Here is a 15,274-nt window from a genome sequence, read left to right as displayed (position 1 = left end):
CTTGAGCTATTGATACACATAACAATGTGGATGTATCTCAAGGCTAAGTGAAAAAAAATTTCAGTTTTATTGAGAAGACACACAGGTGTAGATCCACACTCACAAGTACGTGTATAGTTGGTGTAATCGCAACAGGTCAGGAGATTTGATCAAAGAAATTTTCCTGCGTATACTATGGTTTTGCACGGTGCCTTTATCTGCAGGATTTCTCTGTATTACTCCTTACAACTTCATGTGAATCTACAACCATCTCAAAATGAAAAGATTTTCAAATTCTACCTAAGGCCGGGTGCAGTGGTTCATGCCACTGCTGTATTATGCCACAATTATCTGTATTCCTAGCACTCTGGGAGGCTGAGGTGGGCGAATGCTTGAGGCCAGGAGTTAGAGACCAGCCTGGGCAACACAGCAAGACCCCATCTCTATTCAAAATGAAATAATTAGCCGGGCGTGGTGCCCCCTGTGGCCCCAGCTCCAGGGGAGGCTTAGGCGGGAGAATTGCTTGAGTCTTGGACCAGCCCCTGCACTCCAGCCTGGGCGACAGCAAAATTCTGTCTCAACAACAAAAAAGCTTCAGAATATTTAAGTCAAGCCTGTAGGAGAAAAAGCCACAAATATTTCACTAAGTACTCCAAACATTAAGACACTCCTTTTGAAAAAACCGGTAAATAAGATAAATTTGGAAGACAGAACAATCAGAAAAACAGGCAGTGAATAAGGACCCGATGCGCAGCGGTCTCGCTTCCCCACGCAGGCGTCCACACCCCGCCTCATGGACAGCACCAGGAGCCGTTAGGAGCCACAGGAGGGGCGCCAGGGACAGGGCTGCATCTCCGCCGCCGACCCTGGAGGCCCCGAGTCCACCCGCGCGGCCAGGATGGGAACGCAGGTCCCATTCCAGGTTAGAACGTGGGCCTCAACGAAGAGCGCCTAGGCAAGGCCTGGAGGAGAGGGATCCCAGGCCACAGAGACCACCCGACCCTGGGAGACAGCACCTGCAGGAGAAGGGGAGCCCCAGAAAGGGAGGGAAGGAAGGGGAGCCCCGGGGAAAGAGAGAGGGGAAGGGAGCCCCGGGGAGGGAAGGAAGGAAGGAAAGGGACCACTGGGAAGGGAGGAAGAGAAGGGGAGCCCCAGGGAGGGAGAGGGGAGGGGAGCCCCAGGGAGGGAGGGAAGGAAGGGGACCCCCGGGAAAGAGCCCCGGATCGACGGGCCCGGCGCTCACCTGGACGCAGGAAACCGCGCCCGCCTGTCTGGCCCGAGCATCACCGTTCCGCGGCCTGGGCCGGGCTCTGCGGCGCCAGGAGTCGAGGGGCGGAGGGGGACGCCGTCTCCCGCCTCTGAGCGCAGCGTCCAAGGGCTTCCCTGCATCCCTTCCCAGGCGGGACCAGGGCCGGGAGGGAGCGTCCGCCGCCCTGCCCAGCACCGCCGCCCAGGATTCCGGCCCAGCCGCACTCACGGCCCCCTTTAAGAGGCGGGGCGTGGGCGGGTCCCGTCGGCTGCGGGCGGCGCAGGGCACGTCGGGAGGTGGAGTTCAGTGCATCGACCCACCGCCCACTTCCTTCCAAGAGAACCTGCCGGCCGATGCGGGGCCTGGGAGCTGCAGGCCGGCGTCGGACTCCGCCGGGGCGAGCCAAGGCCCTCGTAGAGGTCGGGACGCGCAGGAGCGACGGGGCGCGAGCTCCCGTCGACCCCCGGGCGGCGCTGAGCATGCCGGGAGTGGAAGTCCCCGGCGGCCGGCTCCAGCCAGTGCCCGGGAGCCCAGGGCCGCGGCGGTCCGAGGACGAGGGCGGAGCGGCTGCCGCGCCTGCGCAGAAGGCCGGGGCCGGCGAGACGCCGGCGGCGCGGGGGAGATGGTAGGTGGGCCGGCGTTGCCTCTGCCGGTCGGGGTCGGGCGCCAAGGTCGGTGCGCTGGACTAGGGAGGCCGAGCCCAGCGAGCTGCGCGGGGCGTTCCGGGAGGATCCGAGGGAGGAGCGCGCCGGGGGCCCGCGAGCCGGAGCGGCGGCGTCGGAGGCACGGGATCGCGGGGAGCACGGGTTTGACCCGGAGCCGCGAGGGATGACGGGGAGTGAGCGGAGGGCAGGTGCAGCGGGGCAGGGGTCGGGCCCGAGCGGGAACCCAGGCCGCGGGCTTCCCAGGGCGGCTCCGAAACGGGCAGTCGAGGCAGGCGAGGGCTCGGCTGCTCTTGCGGACTTCTGTGCAGACGCTGAGGCTGTTGACCAAAACAGCGCAAGGAAGGAATGCGCCAGAAGCGCAGATTCGCGGGGGAGGCCCTGCCGCTGGGAGGGGAAGGGGGGGCGCAGCGGGGCCTGGAGGGGGCTCTAGCGCGGGCTGTAGCGTGGCCCTAGCTGTGAGTCAGTGGAGCTGGTAGAGTTCTGCAGCCCAGGAGGGAGACAGCTGGAGGTGCACATCAGTTTGAAATGTGGTGGAAACCATGGCGATGGATGGGATTTATTCTGTCCACGTCGATTCAGAGGCCAGCAGGGTGCTGCTGGTGGTGACTGGTGCTGGGCCGGGCATGATTTTGGCGTTGAGGGAGCTGATGCCTCAGCAGGGGAGACAGGCACCAGATGCACAACTGTTTAACCACAGTTGGGACGAGGGCTAAGGCACGGGTTCCAGGAACCTGTAGGATGCGGGTGTGGGAGTGGCGTCAGATGTTAAGGGTGTGAGTTGAACTCTGGAGAATTTCTCTGGAAATTAGCCAGAGGAAAAGTGAGGTGCCAGGGGCTGCCAGCCTTGTGCGGCTCCAGGCAGAAGAAACAGAATGCACAGACCCTTAGTGGTAGGCGATGGTGACGTATAGGAGCTGATTGTCCTGGCTGAGGCCCAGAGAGCCACCGGAAAAGGGACACGGTAACGTGTAGAGGGGAGTGGAGGGTGAGGACAAGCTTCAGGATGGGAGAGGAGCCACAAAGGAGACGGAGAAGGGCGGATAGGAGAAACCAGGAGACTAGAATGTGTGGAAACCGAGAGGGTGGAGTTTAAAAGAGGAAGGAGCCATCAGCAGTGCTGACCAAAGAGCATCTGAAAAGATCCCGCTGACTGCAGCAGCCGGGCTTTTGTGACCCTTAGGGGTCACTGCGGAGGCCGGGCTGGAGCGAGGTAGCATGAGTTAGGATGCACACCTGGGCAGGTGGAGATAGCTGGCTCCAGCTTTTAGGAGGAAAGGGGTAGAGTGGACAGGAACTTAGCTTGGGGAAAAATTGATCATGTTCAGGATGCGAGAGAGGAGCGTTCCGCTGCTGCCGGGGTTGGAGATCCAAGAGCAGGGATGAATTTAACTCCCCCTCCCTCTAGCGTGCTGTATACCAAAACAGAGTCAAAGTGATCCATAAGCTTATGTAGTTTATTTGATCAACATGATTGGCCTGCCAGCTCGTTGTAAGTCGACCCTAAGGACATTTTAAGAGTAATTTCTTTACGTTTTACATATGGGTATCCTTGGTGCCAGATTATATGAGTCGTTTTTCACAAGGTCACAATTAAAGTGTTTGAGACTTTTTCATAGTTAGAGATTTTATTTGCTGTTTCCACTGGATTGTCCAGATTTTTATTTCAAGAATTGTGTACATTTTAACAGAATAAAATAATGAAACCTAGAAAATGCCCCCCCCCCCCACCCCCCAGCCCCATGTACACACTTTAAAAGCTGGCCTTAATAATTTAACTTGCATGACATGGTAAGCCTCAGTGAAGGTTGTGCGCTTGAAGGGCCGTCCTAGTTCCAGCGTGTCGACCTTGATTAGATTGACCTGAGTTCAGTCCTGTCTGGGCGCACTCAAAGCTTCCTGCCAACGTCTGGGCCTTTGTTAGTTTGACCTGGGTTCCGTCCTGTCTAGGGAGACTCGGGGCTTCCTTCTCTCCCCTGTAGTTTTTTAGTTGATGAGCCTTTTTGCTTTTTATGCCAGTTCCCTTTTTCACAAGAGGCAACTTGGGTTTCTCAGTCACTTTTGGACATGAAGCACATAGTCTTTAGACTTGGCTATCGATCTTTGCTTTAATCGCTGTTATTTTATGGAGGAACCTGTAAGGAGTGACATCAAATGATTGCAGCTTTGTTGACTGGCCAGAAGCCTGTTAATGGGCTCAGCCCAGACCCCAGAGCTTCTCTTGCTCGTTCAGAACCAGTGCCTTGGCACCACCGTGTGGCTCAGGGTTTGCTGGAGTATCTTGTGACATCAGGCAGTTGAGTAGATTGCAGGGAAATCTTCGTGTGTCTCGATACCAACTTCTGTCCACTCTGTAGCTAACAGTAATGATTCAAAACCACTTTGAATGGCCTGGATCCATGTGCTCCTGCATCTGTTCTTCTAGAGTTCTAAGAAATTAGGCTGCCGGTGTAACAGTGTTGTCACATATTAGGGGAGGCTTCAAGGGGTGACCAGCAGGAGCTCAAGGTCAGACACCATCATATCTTCCAAATTTCCACATTCCAGATTTCCTGATGTGGAGTCATCAGTTGTATAATGCTGGTTAAATAGTTCAGTCACCGAAGAGTATATTGTTTGGCTGATTAGTCTTGGAGGGTCTAAGGGTACAATGTTGAATTTTTTTAGGTGAAATTCACATAACATAAAATTAACTTTTAAAGTATACAATTCAGTGGTGTTTAGTATGTCCACGAATTTGTGGAACCACCACCTCTGTCTAGTCCTAAAACATTTTTGTCACCCCAAACGATAACTGTGTACCCATTAGCGGTCACTCCCAACTCCTCCCTTGCCCCAGCCCCTGGCTCCCACTCACCTTTCTCTCTATAGAGATTTGCCCATTCTGGATATTTTGTGTAAGTGGAATCGTCCACTGTGTGGCTTCTTGTGCCTGGCTTTTACTCAGTGTCATACTTTTGAGGTTCATCCATGTGGCATGTATCAATACTTCATTCCTTTTTATGGCCGAATTATGTTCCGTTATATGGATATACTAAATTTTGTTGTATAACCATGGCAGAATTTTTAATCTAGCAATGATGGCCACTTCCATAATAAGGATGTCATGGCTGTTCCTAGTGCTGGACCATTTTGGGGGTTGCACTTCTGCCTTTATCTTAAGGTTTTTGAGGTAATTCTTGGCTTTGCTCACCCTCCCTTGGGAAGGCTGTCAACTTCATGAAAAGACTCTAGCTGTATCTTTTGTCAGCTTACTGTCAGAGAGTATGGGATCTGCCTTAATTTAAATTTGATCTTACCAGAGAATACAACCTTGAATTTTTTGTTTAGTTCTATTCAAAAGCTCAGTTTCAGAAAATAACGTAGTGAATCTGTATTCCATTTATTCCTCTAGAATCTAGATCGGGTTCAGCGAACTACAGCCCACAGGCTAGCTGTCTGTTTTTGTAAATTGAGTTTTATTGGAACACAGCCTACGGCTGTCTGCTTTTGCAACAGACCCACAGGCCTGAGATGGCAGAGCCCACTGCTGACTGGAACATTAAGAGAGAAAGTTGGCTAAGTGAAGGCTTCTGATCTTCATCAGTTCTTAATCTGAGTTCTGCCTTCCCCTACCTTATGAGGACTTTGCAGATGGGCTTAAGCCATCTGTGAAACCCCTGAAATCTTATGCAAAGCTGCCTGCACATGTGAGGTCCATATATGTGTTCCTGGAGGGCAGACCTGTGACTTCTCAGATTCCAAAAGGGATCCAAGACTCCCAAATGCTCAAACTCATTGTTCTGAGTGGCCGAAATGTTAATTCTGTAGCCTCACCTGAATTAGCAGTTCTCTCAGGGTGTGGTCTCAGGAGTTGTGTAGTTTTTGGGTTTGTGTTTTCTAACTTTTAGGTTCGGGGTACGTGCGCAGGTTTGTTGTAAAGGCCAACTGTGTGTCATGGGAGTTGGTGCACAGATTATCTCGTCAGCCAGGTAATGAGCATGGTACCTGGTGGGCGGTTTTGGGATCCTCTCCCTCCTACCACTCTCAAGCAGGCCCCGGTGTCTGTCGTTCCTTCTTTGTGTCCACACGTGCTCAGTGTTCAGCTCCCACTTACAAGTGAGAACGTGTGGCATTTGGTTTTCTGTTCCTGTGCCAGTTCACTTAGGAAAATGGCCTCTAGCTCCATCCATGTTGCTGCAAAGGACATAATCTCGGTCCTTTTTACGGCTGTGTAGTATGCCATGGTATATACGTACCACATTTCCTATATATTTTTAAGAATGATTGGAACCCCATTCTTACATGAGAGCTCTTGTTTATGTGGGTAATAGTCATCAATATTTACCATATTAGAAATTAAAATAGAAAGTATTAAAATATTTCTATATTTAATTAGCAATAATAAACCTATTACATTTTTGCAAATATCTTAATGTCTAGCTTGATAAAAGATAGGCTCTCGAATCTCACGTTCATTCCTGTGATATCAGAAGCCTTGCAGCCCGTGGAGGCGTCTGCTATGCACTCTGTGAGAATGAGGGTGAGCTAGGCTGGTGGCGGCTTAGGACGCTCAGGAAGGTGGTTCTGTGGAACTCCTGAAAGGCCTTAGGACTCAGCGGTCGCAGATGCACATGGGAGAGTATGTATCTTAATGCTCCTGCAGAATCGTCCTCTGGTATTTTGGCATCAGCATGCTTTTTGATTTCCTGTCTCAAAAAAAAAAAAAAAAAATTCTGGAAGCTGGCTCTGCTGTACATGGTTGGCATTTTGGTGAGGAATTGGTATGTATGAGGGGACATGGAACTTTGCCAGGAGCCCAGGAGACGTTTCCCTCAGGTTTTAGGCCAGAAGGGTCTATACCACTTCTGAGCTGCTGGTAAGGTTTTAGATCTTATGAAAATGAATTTTCCTAACTAATCATGTTTTCTTTACTGTGGCACTGGGGAAGCTTGGAGCCTGATTTCCAGCTCTTAACATGTGACAGGCACATCCTTGCACTGACGGCACCCTTTCCTCAACCATACCTTGTTATCCTTCTGTACACTTTCGTTATGTTGTAATTTATTCCATGTGTTTTTATAAGTTGTCTCATCTTTATTTGAACAAGATTGAGTATAAATCCTTTTGAGTAAAAAATTCCCCCCTTATATTATTGTGTAAAGCATTTTTGTGAAACATTAGCATCCAGTGGATTCTAGGGTCTGTTTGGATTTCAAGAAGTTAGTGAATCACTTTTTTTTCCAGTGTGGCTTTCATCAGGTTACTTTATTGATTGATTGATTGATTGATTGATTGAGATGGAGTCTCGCTCTGTCGCCCAGGCTGGAGTGCAGTGGCGTGATCTCAGCTCACTGCAGTCTCCACCTCCCAGGTTCAAGTGATTCTCCTGCCTCAGCCTCCCAAGTAGCTGGGACTATAGGCGCCTGCCACCACACCCAGCTAATTTTTGTATTTTTAGTAGCGATGGGGTTTCGCCATGTTGGCCAGGATGGTCTTGAACTCCTGACCTCAAGTGATCCGCCTCAGCCTCCCAAAGTGCTGGGATTACATCATCAAGTTACTTTAGATAAGTGGAATCTCAGCCCTCCTATATCTGGAAGTGTCAAGATGCTACTTTGTTTCATTATATACTATATATAGTACAGCTGCTTGGCAGTGTTGTTATTTATTGCCTGCCCAGATCCTCTGTCCTATTTTTCATTTTATTTCTGTCTGGTATACAGAGGCATTCTTGTTATTAGTATTATTGTTGCTGTTTAATCATAACAGGCTTTTTTTGGTGCCTGCTTGTGAAACTTTCATAAATTACTTTTAACACTATTCTTAGTTATTTGTGTACATTTTCATCAATGTGATTCTGCTGATTTAAACTGGGAAAAAATGTCTCCAAACTGCACAGCCTCTTTCTGTTCATTAAAGCCTGAAGTTTATTGAAACCAAAGAAGACCCTGCAGCTGGGGCCCCCGGTGACGCCATGAGGTCGTTGCCCTGTGTCCTCAGAGGCTAGGTGTGCATTACAGAGTTCCTGAGAGTTTTAGAAAAATGATAGTCACACTTCATGCAGAGTGAACTGGGTAGCGATCAGAATGTATTTTGTATAAGATGTTAATTCTCATCTTTCTGAAGCTTAGACTGCCTGTTTGTTACAGTGTAGGTACTGTTGTTTCGGTTTTCGGAAGACTGTGCAGTCTTTTTAACTCATGACGAGCAAGGCTTTGTCTCTAATTCTGCCCAGTTAAAGTGCAGGCGTTAGGCTAGAGCTGGGACGAACCCGGAGCAGCTTCATTGGCTTTCCTACTTCTTTTGCATCCCAAAGCATAAGCTTAAATCGTCTCAGAAGGACAAGGTCCGCCAGTTTATGGCATGCACTCAGGCTGGCGAGAGAACTGCTATCTACTGCTTAACGCAGAATGAGTGGAGACTAGACGAGGCCACGGACAGCTTCTTCCAAAACCCAGACTCGTTCCACAGGGAGTCCATGCGGAACACTGTGGACAAGAAGAAGCTGGAGCAGCTGTACGGCAGGTACAAAGGTAAGAGGTGAGGGCAGCAAAGCTGGACGGATGTCGGCCTCCGTGAGCGGCCTGCGCACTGCACTTCCAGGGTTTTTTCTGGTGCCAGGGGCAATCTCCGGGCTGCTGTTGCTTCTCCTCCCCACGTTCAGCTGCAGAATGCACTTTCTTCCGTTTCAGTGGGGCTGGGACTGTGATTGGTGGGGGTGGGGAGGGCGAGAAAAGGGGAGTCGGCGATGGAGCAGGACCAGGCCTGTGCCTGCCTGCTCTGTGCGGTGTCTGACGCTGCACAGCCTGTCAGGGAACAGCTGCTGCTGGGAGGCTTGGTGTCTTGGTGTGAATATGTCTGTTAATACAGTATTTTTTTCAAGCACTTCTGTTTAGGCTGAAATGTTGATGATGAGAAGGTTAAGAACAACACCAAATCATGAAGATGATCCTGAAGTGAGGGTAAACCTTAGTGTTTTCCTTGCCCGGGCAGTGGCGTGTCAGCACTGAAGTAGCTTCAGTGGTGCGAGAGGCTTTGGGAAAAGCTCTCAGCAAAGAAACCTTGTGTTTCAGATTGTGAGCAGTTGTGATTTTTATTGACATCAGTGCTTGGATGGGAGCTTTTCTTGTCAAAATGCAGCTGTGCCTTGAACTAAGACTGCTGTGATGAGCATATGCAGATCCACGCCCCTCTGTAGGTTTTATGTTTCATCTTCAGTGCAGAGGGGGAGACAGCCATCTAAGAGCTGACTTATTTTGCTTTTTCTTTCTACCAGTTTTTAAGGCTAAGTTTTCTAAAACTTTAAAACAAAACCAAGCCCTGACTCTCATTTAAACAAGTATTAGCCCAAATATACAATAATTTCCTTGGCTTTAAGTTCTTGTTTCTTTGTTTGTTGGTGTGTGTGTGTGAGTGTGTGACGGCGTCTCGCTCTGTCGCCAGGCTGGAGTGCAGTGGTATGATCTCGGCCCTCTGCATCCTCCGCCTCCCACGTTCAAGCGATTCTCCTGCCTCAGCCTCCCGAGTAGCTGGGACTACAGGCGCCCGCCACCACGCCCAGCTAATTTTTGTATTTTTAGTAGAGACGGGGTTTCACCATGTTGGCCAGGATGGTCTCGATCTCTTGACCTCATGATCCACCCGCCTTGGCCTCCCAAAGTGCTGGAATTACAGGCGTGAGCCACCATGCCCGGCCAAGTTCTTGTTTATTTATTATTTTCATTTTTTACTTTTTAAAATACTGTGTGTGTGCTTTAGTCTTTCTGTTTAGATCTGAAAAGTGAGTTGAAAATTGCTTTTAAAAATCTTGACTCAGAAACATAGTCAGTGGTAAAACAAACCAGATTTGTACTTATTGTAATTCCCAAAGAATGAAAATTGTTTTTTTTTGTTTTTTTTTTTTTTAATTTTTTGAGACGGAGTCTCGCTCTGTCGCCCAGGCTGGAGTGCAGTGGCCGGATCTCAGCTCACTGCAAGCTCCGCCTCCCGGGTTCACGCCATTCTCCTGCCTCAGCCTCCCAAGTAGCTGGGACTACAGGCGCTCGCCACCTCGCCTGGCTAGTTTTTTGTATTTTTAGTAGAGACGGGGTTTCACCGTGTTAGCCAGGATGGTCTCGATCTCCTGACCTCGTGATCCGCCCGTCTCGGCCTCCCAAAGTGCTGGGATGACAGGCTTGAGCCACCGCGCCCGGCCTGAAAATTGTTTTTAGCTACCCGGGAGGCTGAGGCAGGAGAATGGCGTAAACCCGGGAGGCGGAGCTTGCAGTGAGCTGAGATCCGGCCACTGCACTCCAGCCCGGGCGACAGAGCGAGACTCCGTCTCAAAAAAAAAAAAAGGCCGGGCACGGTGGCTCAAGCCTGTAATCCCAGCACTTTGGGAGGCCGAGACGGGCGGATCACGAGGTCAGGAGATCGAGACCATCCTGGCTAACACGGTGAAACCCCATCTCTACTAAAAATACAAAAAACTAGCCGGGCGAGGTGGCGGCGCCTGTAGTCCCAGCTACTCCGGAGGCTGAGGCAGGAGAATGGCGTGAACCCGGGAGGCGGAGCTTGCAGTGAGCTGAGATCCGGCCACTGCACTCCAGCCCGGGCGACAGAGGGAGACTCCGTCTCAAAAAAAAAAAAAAAAAAGAAAATTGTTTTTAGTTAAGCATTAGTCTACTTCAAACATTTTTGGCTAAGTTAGTTGTTGAGCTAATTTTGTAAGTCATATGCTGCTTTTTATGCAGATTTTCTTAAAGTTATTTGAATATATACAGCTGCTTTTGAAGAAATACTTGTGTATACGTGGAAAATTGTGTCTTTAGGTGTTCTTGAAGCTTCATCCCTTCATTATTATTTAACTTTATTCATGCAGTTATAGTCAAAGTGGAAACATGGTACAATCACTTTAGGCTCTAAAAATAAACATAGTTGTAAGACGGTTGACAAATATAACATTGGTTATTACGTTAACATATACAAATGAACAAGTACTTGCAAAATTACTTGAAATATTGAACATGGTTGTAATCAAATTTACCGAGATGGTTTATGAGGTCAGAGCATTGTAGATCAGTATTTCTATTCATGAAGTATAATATTAGGAGATGGAATTGAATAAGGTGATAAGTGGGGATTGTTTTTTTGCAGAACCTCTGTCCTATAAACTATGCTGAGGTTTTCTCCCTGACATGAGAATAGAGTTAGAAGGATGTTTATGGTTTTCTTCATTTTTGTTACCATTTTTCTTTGTTAACTATATATATGTAGTAGTAAACTACTTAAATGACCAGAGTTAGATTTTGTGTGAAGGGGAAGAAAAGTTTATCATAGTTAATCTTTTTTTGAGCAAAGAAGCTACAGGTTTTTTCTATTTTTACCTTCTAAACCAGCAATTTGCATATGCATTACGATAATATGATGTAATCTGTCTGAAATTACTAGCTTTAGTGAAGTGTTGCTGGGATGCCTTAAATGTATTTTCCTGTTTGATTTTCTGATAAACAAATGCTAAGTTCTTTAATTTTATTTATAAACTAGGAATAGGGAGTGGGGAACCTGAATTTCTAAGCTTTTAAATGTGGATACGTAAGCTAAATGATTCTGAAAAATAGTTATTGTCCAGTGCCATTAGAACTAGCAAATGAAATCACTTAAGAAAAACATCAATCATTCATTTACTTTGGCAGAAGTTGTGATAAAAACCCAAGGTATTGTAAATACTTTATCAATACAGTATCTTTTATAGCAGTTTGCCTTTGGGTGAGCTAAATTTCTCTAAACTTGAATTTTTATTTCACTTTAGGGAAATTAAATTTTTCTTAGTGAACAGATCTTCTCAAAAAAAATTCAATGATTTTTTTTTCCCTAAACCCCAGAAACCTAGATTTTAAAAATAGGACCGTTTTCTGGATAAATTATTAGTTGCTCACTATTTCTTTCATGTGTAGTAGAAAACTGCAGCCTATTGATTGATGTATTGGAAACACGCTTGCTAGAACTATGTAGTATAATAGACTTTTAGGACTGAAACCTCCTATTTTAGAATTACTTTTCAAAATAGTATAACTTCCTTTACCCCTGATACTAACTACAGATCCACAAGATGAAAACAAAATTGGAATCGATGGGATTCAACAGTTTTGTGACGATCTGAGCCTAGACCCTGCCAGTATCAGTGTGTTGGTCATAGCGTGGAAGTTCAGGGCAGCAACTCAGTGTGAATTTAGCAGAAAGGAATTTCTAGATGGCATGACAGAACTCGGGTAAGTCAGTTCTTCTTAGCTTAAATTTTTTCAGAACTGAAAATACTTTTAACATTAATTATTTTTCAGCAACCTCTACATATTAATTTCATATGTTTATTTTCTTTGTGTGTCTTAAAAATTTCTTACGCATCTGCACTCTCTGCACTATTAAGCCTTTGGTTTCCTTTTAATTTTCAGTTTAAAGCTTTATTTCATTTCACATTTTGATTTTTTCATATTAACCCCTTCTGTAACTCATTTTTTTCTTTTTGAGTTTTTTTCTTTCCAATTTTGAATTGACAGTAAATACCAGGTTCAGTTCATTCATGTTATTTCATAATACTGTATATTAAATGTAGAATTTATTATGCTGCGATGTTAAAAATTAAGATGTCATTTTGGTTTTTGCTTGTAACATTTTTCTATTCTACCTACAGGATTGGGATAAAGGCTTCATTAATAAGGTGTTTCTCACTTATCAGATAAGTTATGAAAGTAAATGAAAGGGCCTAATGTAACTGTCTCTTAATCATTAAGCTTATTGAACTACAGTCATGCACTGCATAGTGACATTTCGGTCAACAGTGGACTGCTTATACAACAGTGGTCCCGTAAGGTTAGAATGGGGCTAAAAAATTCCTGCATCCCAGCCATCATAATGTCATAGCTCAATACATTGCCTGTGTGTGGTGATGCTGGCACAGACAAACCTGCTGCACTGCCATTCGTATGAAAGCGTAGCACATCCAGTTATGTGCAGTATATAATACTTGATAATATAAATGATTATGTTGCCAGTTTATGCATTTACTCTACTTTTTATTGTTATTTTCGAGTGTACTCTTGTTTGTTTTTTGAGATGGAGTCTCATTCTGTCACCTACGCTGGAGTGCAGTGGCACGATCTCGGCTCACAGCAAACTCCGTCTCATGGATTCAAGCAATTCTCTTGCCTCAGTCTCCTGAGTAGCTGGGTTTACAGGCGTCTGCCACCATGCCCAGCTAATTTTTGTATTTTTAGTAGAGACGGGATTTCACCACATTGGCCCGGCTGGTCTTGAACTCCCGACTTCAGGCGATCCACGTTGCCTCAGCCTCCCAAAGTGCTGGGATTACAGGCGGGAGCCACCATGCCTGGCCCAGATGGATGTTTAAATATCACCTGTTCATATTGTTTAAAATAGATACAACTAAAACAGCTTTGAGGCGTACAGGAACTCTGCAGATAAGGAGGGCCATTTTATGATGATAAAGGGTTTATCTCACCAGGAAGGCAGTCGCACTTATGTGTTTATGTATTTATTGAAGAGTCCCAAAGTATTTAAAGCAAAAATAAGCGACTGCAAAGAGAAAGATGCAAACCCATGATCAAAGTGAGGAGTTTTCACACACATCGTAGTAACTAATAGAATGAGTAGATGAAAAATTAGTGAGGAAATAGAAGATTTGGACAGCACAAAAAATGGCCTAGGAGAACGTTTAGAACGTTGCCTTCAATGTTGAAGAATACATATTCTTTTCAAAAGAAAACACAAAACAGCCTGGCAGGAGAGATACCATGATCATGAAGGTGGTTTTCCCAGGGCTGGGCTTATCCATTGCATTCCAGATGTGCTGATGCCTGTGATTTTCCCAAATGTGGGAAACTGGACTGCATAATTTGTGGTAGTGGGGGATTATGTTCGTGTTGTCTCCTGATGTTTAAAATTAAAAAAAAAAAAAAAAACTTTATTAAAGGCACAGAACATTAATAAAAATTGACAATAAACTGGGCTATTAAATAAATTGCAATAATTTTCAGAGGTTTGAAATGATGAAGAGTATGTCTTCTGACCACAGTACAGTTAAACTAGGAATATAACAAAAAGATAACTAGGTAGGATATGTGTGGATATTGCATACCTCTGAGTAACCCTTGGGATGAGAAAGAAGTTACAATGGAAATTAGAAAATATCTTGGATAGTGAAAATATAATATATGTAAGCTTGTAGAATTCAGCTTATTAAATGCATATTTTAGAAAGAAGGAAGGCCGGGCGCGGTGGCTCAAGCCTGTAATCCCAGCACTTTGGGAGGCCGAGGCGGGCGGATCACGAGGTCAGGAGATCGAGACCATCCTGGCTAACCCGGTGAAACCCCGTCTCTACTAAAAAATACAAAAAACTAGCTGGGCGAGGTGGCGGCGCCTGTAGTCCCAGCTGCTCGGGAGGCTGAGGCAGGAGAATGGCGTGAACCCGGGAGGCGGAGCTTGCAGGGAGCCGAGATCCGGCCACTGCACTCCAGCCCGGGCGACAGAGCGAGACTCCGTCTCCAAAAAAAAAAAAAAAAAGAAGGAAAGGCTGAAAATCAGTGAACAAAGCCTTCCATCTCAAGAAATAGAAAAAGAATATAGAAGGAAGGAATTAATATTTTTAAAGCAGCACTAATTTACAAGAATAATGAAATAGAAAAGAAGTTGTCATCAGGAAGGATCAGTAAAGCCAGAAGCTTGTTATTTGAAAAGACTTACAAATGTAGTAAATCGTAAGTAACATACGTAGATGAAAAAAGGGACAAGATGACAGGGGCAAGAAGCATTAAAAAAAAAGCCTGTTATGAAGAGCTTTATGCCAGTAAATTTGACAACCTATGTGAAAAATATAACTTACTAAAACTGACACATGAAGAAATAGAAAATCTTAATAGTTCTGTAACTCTTAAGAATTTGAGCCTGTAATTTAAAATCTTCTCAAAGAGACAACTCCCGTTTGGAATGACTTAATAGGCACATCCGACCAAACTGCTAATGAAAAGGAAAATCCCCAATTTTAAACATCTTCTTCCAGAGAATAGTAAAGGAAGAAAGATTTCACAATTTGTTTTAAGGCCAGCACAAGCTGCATGACAAAACTAAGGAATAACATTTGAGAATGGAAAATTATAGGCCACTCTCAGTTATAAGAATCAGAAGATGCCTGAGATGATAAGATGCAAAAATCCTACACACAGTATCAGGAAACTGACCAATCATTAGCAAAAAATCCAAGACGATAAGCCCAGAATGATACATCATGACAAAGTTGGTTATATCCAGGAATGCAAGATCTGTTTAATGTTACAAAGTTAATCGGTATAATTAATTTACCACGGTTAACAACAGAAAAAAAAAGGATCATCCCAGTGCATAAGATG

At 45.9% G+C, this 15,274-nt stretch overlaps 2 protein-coding genes and 1 non-coding gene across 4 annotated transcripts in view; 2 read left to right on the top strand and 1 right to left on the bottom strand.

The window, feature by feature from the left end:
• The window catches only part of TMCO3 (transmembrane and coiled-coil domains 3), a 59,785-nt gene extending 58,221 nt beyond the window's left edge, over positions 1–1,564 (bottom strand). For both annotated transcript variants that reach the window (XM_030921852.1, XM_030921853.1), the window contains exon 1: positions 1,223–1,564. The gene's annotated coding sequence lies outside the window, so the exon portion shown is untranslated. The remainder of the gene's footprint in view (positions 1–1,222) is intronic.
• Positions 1,565–1,722: 158 nt separating this feature from the next.
• The window catches only part of DCUN1D2 (defective in cullin neddylation 1 domain containing 2), a 39,878-nt gene continuing 26,326 nt past the window's right edge, over positions 1,723–15,274 (top strand). Inside the window, exons 1-3 of the mRNA XM_010374837.2 lie at positions 1,723–1,853; positions 8,189–8,405; positions 11,954–12,122. Of these exons, the coding sequence (XP_010373139.1) occupies positions 1,851–1,853; positions 8,189–8,405; positions 11,954–12,122 (389 nt within the window). The 5' untranslated portion in view covers positions 1,723–1,850. The remainder of the gene's footprint in view (positions 1,854–8,188; positions 8,406–11,953; positions 12,123–15,274) is intronic.
• Positions 13,637–13,800, top strand: LOC115894665. Its single transcript, XR_004054805.1, has one exon. It is a non-coding gene; the product is annotated as a U1 spliceosomal RNA (small nuclear RNA).

Source organism: Rhinopithecus roxellana, chromosome 18 (genome assembly GCF_007565055.1).
Source record: "Rhinopithecus roxellana isolate Shanxi Qingling chromosome 18, ASM756505v1, whole genome shotgun sequence".
Taxonomy (NCBI): Eukaryota; Metazoa; Chordata; class Mammalia; order Primates; family Cercopithecidae; genus Rhinopithecus; species Rhinopithecus roxellana.
This window is presented reverse-complemented; position numbering and strand designations above follow the sequence as displayed.